The sequence below is a fragment of the Otolemur garnettii genome, unplaced genomic scaffold (assembly GCF_000181295.1).
Source record: "Otolemur garnettii isolate 467f Iridium unplaced genomic scaffold, OtoGar3 scaffold00449, whole genome shotgun sequence".
Taxonomy (NCBI): domain Eukaryota; kingdom Metazoa; phylum Chordata; class Mammalia; order Primates; family Galagidae; genus Otolemur; species Otolemur garnettii.
Window position 1 is genome coordinate 21,832 of NW_003852844.1, and position 5,837 is coordinate 27,668.

The window sequence follows — 5,837 nt, forward strand, 5'->3', positions numbered from 1 at the left end:
TTCAGGTCAAAGAATTTGACGCTTTCATCAGATTATCCAGGTGTGTGTGGCCCCCACCTAACATAATTACTCAATTTACATTGATTCAATTGGCTTTCACTATAAAAGCTAGTTTCCTTGGTAAAATTTTAGAAATGGAACTCCTCAACGCAGGAGACAGAGGTAAGCTCTGATAGCATAGACATATTATGGATGTTATTAGGAATCATTGCTCTTTTAGGGAAAACAAATATTGTTCCAGTACTAGGAGAGAAATTCTCTATGTAAATGTTTATGACTCCCTGTTTACAGCGTACTCTAGAGGAGAAGTTCTATGAAGGATACATCAGCGTTTTGAACAATGTTCATTCCAAAAAAAAAATTACTTATAATTGTAAATATTGTTGTAAGGATTATGGTAGTAATGGATGGAGCATAGATTTCACTAGAGCTAAATTGGTTTACTGGATTTGGCATTGTACATGGCCAAGTAAATATTGAGCTCAGAATACCAAACAGATTGGGACAGAGCCATGGGACTCTCCCCAATTCCACTTCATGTCTTATCTTCCTGTGAATGTTCCAACAGAAAGCTTCTGGACACCCTTAAACCTGGAAGAACTTCCCTTGGCTTAATTTTAGTTTAAATTTTAAGAGGCAATACAGAGCAATTTAAAAAACACCCAAATATAGATTTACACATTGATCATTTCCAGTAAGCAGAAATACTCTATTTTCTCAAATCTCACCATAATTGTTTTTTAATTTTCTAGAAATGTTAATTAGATTTTCATTGACAAGATCCCAAAAGGCGTTTCTCACAGAGATGTGCATTTCTCAACACTGTCCTGTTGACTTTAATTAACATTTATGATTAACTTTTTCAATGCCTTTCTATCCTTGGTAAAAATATGCCTTCCTAGGATGTTTCAATTTTCAGCAATTTTTAAAAATATTTTCAGGTGAACCTGTCATTTCTGCTGAATTTCTAGAAAAATTTTTACAAAATTATGAAATAGATGACTCCATTAAAAAGCTACTAGACATATCAGCAGACAGTGATAAAGAAATGACAGGAAGAAATGACGTGCCTCAAGCAACTTCACCAGGTTAGTCCTAAGGGGTTATGCAATATATCTGGGATGGACAAAAGGGTCGGAGATGGCATGTGAGTGACAAGGCATTTTATACTTGGTTTCTTGTATTTGCTAGAACCTGTTTCAGGTTATTAGCCTCACTGAACTCATTTTTTCATGTATATAGTCATTCCTTCATGTGTATATTCCTTATGCCTGGAATGCTAGGGCTTCTACTGATCTTATCAGGAAGTCAGAAAGAACTGACTTGCTATCATCCACACAGGGCTTGATTTGTTTGAAGGGCCAAATCTGAAACTGGATAATCAAGAGGTTGAAAAAAATTCCCTGGTTTCTGAAAGAGACCAAGAGAAAGCCAGTGAAACAAAAACAGAGAAGACACTGAAGAAAACTGACCTCTGCAGTAGCAAAAAGGTGAGGTCAACAAAATGTACATGTCAGTCATCTCTGGAAATAGACAGCCATCTGTATGTCAGAGGAGAGGCCTTCTTGAAAGGTTAATTGCTTCCAACTTGGTAACATTAGGAGGCTAAATACGATGGTTCCAAACACTTGATATTTCCCCACATTATACTGATCTGGAGAGTGTACAAAAAAGAAAATTTTACAGTGATGCAAAATGGACAACATAATCACAATTATCTAATTATATTATTAGCATTAAATTTAATTAAAGACAATTGAATAATAAATATAATTTGATTATATTTTAATTCAGGTAATTCTACACCATAAAAGGAAGAAAAGATTTCACAAAATCTTGCAGGAAGCAATTGATACAGTGATAAGCTGTGTGAGTACTAGTTTTTCCTCAATCTGGCCCCCAAATCACTGAATAACTATGTTTTCCCATTGCAATTATTTGCTTCTTTGCATTGCTTATTTGGTTTAACAAGAAAGTGTGGTTTCAGATTCGGATTGGCAGTCGAATTCCTGAGACAATAGGCTTCAACCTCCCTCGATTTAATTTCTTTAACAAAATATATCTTTAAGAAAATATATGGAACAAATGAAAAAAAAAATAGTATTTTGGGAATGGTATTTCAGAGGTCTCCCTATATGCTATTCTGATGACCCCAGGTCATGCAGGACCTAGGACATGTGACTGTAATTGATGAGCCTGAGCTGGCTCAGACCTTCTCAACTCAGGGTAGCCATCATTTCCAGGTCCCTTTAGTTGTTCAACTTTGTTAGTCAAGTTGCTTCCCCAATCCCCACCTCAGACACATGTGACTATCCTTTGTTCCCTGGTGCCAAAGCTTCATTACTACAGGTTCCTCCTTACCCATTAACCTTGACCCTGAGTACAGAGTAACCACATCCAGACTCACATTTATCTTAGATCAATGTACACTTATGAATTTGACTAAACTAAAATCTTCAGGCATCCCTGACATCTGAAGAAAGGTCAAAAACAAGACATTCACACTTTGTCTACCTTTAATTTTTCCTCCTGTGTCTCTCACACACACACACTCTTGGTAGGGATGGGAGAGTCTTCTCACAAATCTTAATCTTAGTCCATTGAATTGTTCTTTAGAATACCACATAGAGTTCGTAGAGCATATTCTGACTAAAAAAAGTTTCTACCCATTTTAGCAAAGCCTCCAGATGCCCATAAATACACTGAAATCATAAGATCAATTTGAACTTCTTTTTTTCTTTTTCTTTCAGGAAGAAATTGTCTCCAAAATGCTGCGAGCTCTGAAATAACTCCTGCTTTCAAGTGATCACCAATGGCTATCTCAGTAACTCTTGCCTCAGTGATTTGCTATCCATACATTAATGATATTACTTTCCCTTCAAATATTGAAATGTTTTGATCAAAACCTTATATATGGTGGGTCAAATAAAAATTTGACTATTTCTGATTGGCTAATTTTACTCAGCATAATATCTTCCAAATCCATCTGTTATAGCACGTGTCAGAATTTCCTTTCCTTTGAAAAGCTGGATTCTTCTTAGCAAGCCTCCAAAAACTGAGTTGCAGCTGCCTCTGAACCTTCACTTCCTGGCTGTTATGGTGCCAGGGCTGCCAGGAGCTTCAGGCCAACATGGCAGAGATTGGAGCTCCGATCCAAGGGAGTGGAGAGGAGCTGGTGGAGCGGCCGCAGACCTACACCCCTCAGACTGGCATCATGCTGAATCAGCCAGTTTTGAGAGGGGAATACGGGGTGTTGCTGTAAAGGTATCACGGAAAAGCAATGTCATGAAGAATAAGCACGCTTATTGAAATTGTGTTTTAAATAAAGGTGACCATCTGCTCACTCAGGCAAAATGGCGAGCTTCTTTATTTGCAGTTGGCTTATATAGGGAATTTTGTACATGAGCACAATGCAGCAATGACCTCATTGATCCATTAAACAGTTTATGACCACCCGCCCTATAAGTAGCTCCTCCCTAGTAATCCAATAATCCACCCAACATGCACCTTTAAACATAATCCTTTCAATATAACTGGTTTAATGTAACTTAATGAAGAACATGTTGTCAGTTGTGTTTCACCTATATTTCCCCCCTTTTTTTCTTATTGGCATTACTGACCATGCCATTTGGAGGCCATTACTTTGCATCTTTAAGCAAGGCATAGAGAAACTTTTTGGGCATATAAGTTTGTGTGCAAACCTCTGCTCCCATGTAGAACTTAAGTTGGTGGTGGTGGTGGGGGTTTGCTGGAGCCTTTTATAAGGAATTCTCAGGCTGAACTTCTCAAAAGCCTCTCATGAGCCCAAGTTTCATCTGTGACATTAGATACCTGTATGACATAGATCAGGATCCCAGACCTGTGGGTAAGCGACCTTCGTCACTTACCACAGATCAGGAAAAGTTACTGATGGGTATCTGGCCAGTTTTCCAAAGGGCTTTCTCATAGGCCATATAAAGTCAACCTTAATTCCTTAACACAGTCTGGAAATGCTATGCCAGCCAAAACCTTGTCCATGTTAGGCCTGCAACTAACCTGACCACATGGCATTTGGCCTCAGTTTCTTAAGAATGCCTGCACAAAGTCTTTTCACTGCTCTCTCAAGTGGCTTTTTTGGCCAGAGGCATATAGGCATTCACATAAGACATCATTAAAGTAAAAATAACAACATGTCTTTCATTCTCCTCAGTAGTTTGATTTAACTTCTTACACATGAAATATTAAATTAAGCAAAAGCTAAGTAACAAAGCAAAAGATCCAATCGTACTTCCAATAAGTGCATTGATCTTGGGCATAAAATTCATTTGTTCTATTCCTTCTGCTAATCCCTTTAAGATCGCATCACTATCCATCTTTTCCAAATTACGTTGGAAAGTATTGTACACTTAACTCTGCAAATTTACAACATCATTAGTTAAATTCTCATGATTCAACAAATGTTTCCTAATTTTTTCCCAGGGAAATGCTGTTTCGTTATATTTTACAGCGGTAATACAATAAGTGGTAATATTTCAATCACATTTTAGTTTTCTCTGCCTTTTTAAATGAACCAATTCATCACCCATCATAACAACAGTCTGTTCCAAATCAGAAATTTCATTAATTTGGAAGTTTGTTCCAGACAAATTTCAGTGTCTATTTGTCTTTGGGTAGTCCATAACTGTTCTGAATTTCTATGCCAATAAGGAACAAAAGTCTGTGTCCTTATATTTTGTGTCAAGGTGACTCTTGCTGTAGCGGCAGTTGCACTAACAGCAATGATCCCCCAAATAGTAGCAATCAACAGTCCAATAAATCGGCGACTTCTCTTCAGGATTCTCTCAGCCAATAGCTGCAATATTGATAGAGCCGGGGACTCTTGCCAAGGTCTCACTAAGTTCACTGGCAGCCACACTCCTGTTTGAGCTCTCAATAAATGCAGCTAGCTGTTCCTTAGAGGGATCAAAACTCAGATTGGTTAATACAAGTAAATAATTGACAAGCAGGACAGAATAATTCTCCCATTTCCTTGTTCCAATTTATATTTCCTTTAAGCCACACAAAAGGTAATGGTAGGGAAGGTTGACTATACCAAGCATCTTTAACTTCAAAACTCATAGTGTACTGATTATTCTCAGGCTCATGAGACAGACCACCCCTCCAGGCTTTAACGGCCTGCATGGCAACAGCAAATTTCCATAAATGAACTTGCTTTGGATAACTTCCAAGAGCAGGAGGGGAGGTGAAAACCCACCATTACTCCAATACATAGGGTAACCAGTGGCTATTCTAACTACATCTTTCTTTGATGCATAGTTGTAATTCTCCATTGGGCTGTCAACTGGGACATCAAACGGAACAGGAGCACCAGACGACGTGTGTAATCTTGCAATGGGTCCCCAGTCCACAATCTCCCCATATGTGGTATTTAGCAACATAAAGGGATATTATCCTTTACATTTCACCCAATGAATCCAATTATTAACTTCTTTAAAAGGATGCATCTGGCATGGTGGTAATTCTGGATTAGTCAGAACGTTTTTAACTTGATGTTTTTCCCATGCATATGTACTCAATATATACATTTGAGACATCAAATGTGGTATGTTTGATGGATATTCATATGAGCTTACCCATGCTTGCATAGCCATATTGAGACAATGCATAGTTACCAATACAATTGGGAGTACTGGTCGCTCCAGTAGTATAATTAAAAATGGTAGTGCCTTCTTCCTCTGGTTTAAAAGGTCCCCTAATGTCATAGGGGCCTGGAAGCCAGGCAGAATCATTAATATAAACAGGTGCAGTAGGTTCCATCCAACTAACTTCTCTTAGTAATGGGGGTTAGGGACATATAT

At 38.0% G+C, this 5,837-nt stretch overlaps 1 protein-coding gene and 1 pseudogene across 1 annotated transcript in view; both read left to right on the forward strand.

Annotated features, from left to right (window-relative positions):
• The window catches only part of LOC100958689 (heterogeneous nuclear ribonucleoprotein C-like 3), a 12,709-nt gene extending 9,920 nt beyond the window's left edge, over positions 1 to 2,789 (forward strand). The window contains exons 6-8 of the mRNA XM_023509149.1: positions 942 to 1,088; positions 1,342 to 1,490; positions 2,751 to 2,789. Coding sequence (XP_023364917.1) covers positions 942 to 1,088; positions 1,342 to 1,490; positions 2,751 to 2,789 — 335 coding nt within the window. The remainder of the gene's footprint in view (positions 1 to 941; positions 1,089 to 1,341; positions 1,491 to 2,750) is intronic.
• Positions 2,790 to 3,130: 341 nt separating this feature from the next.
• LOC100959005 overlaps positions 3,131 to 5,837 on the forward strand; it is a 4,352-nt pseudogene continuing 1,645 nt past the window's right edge.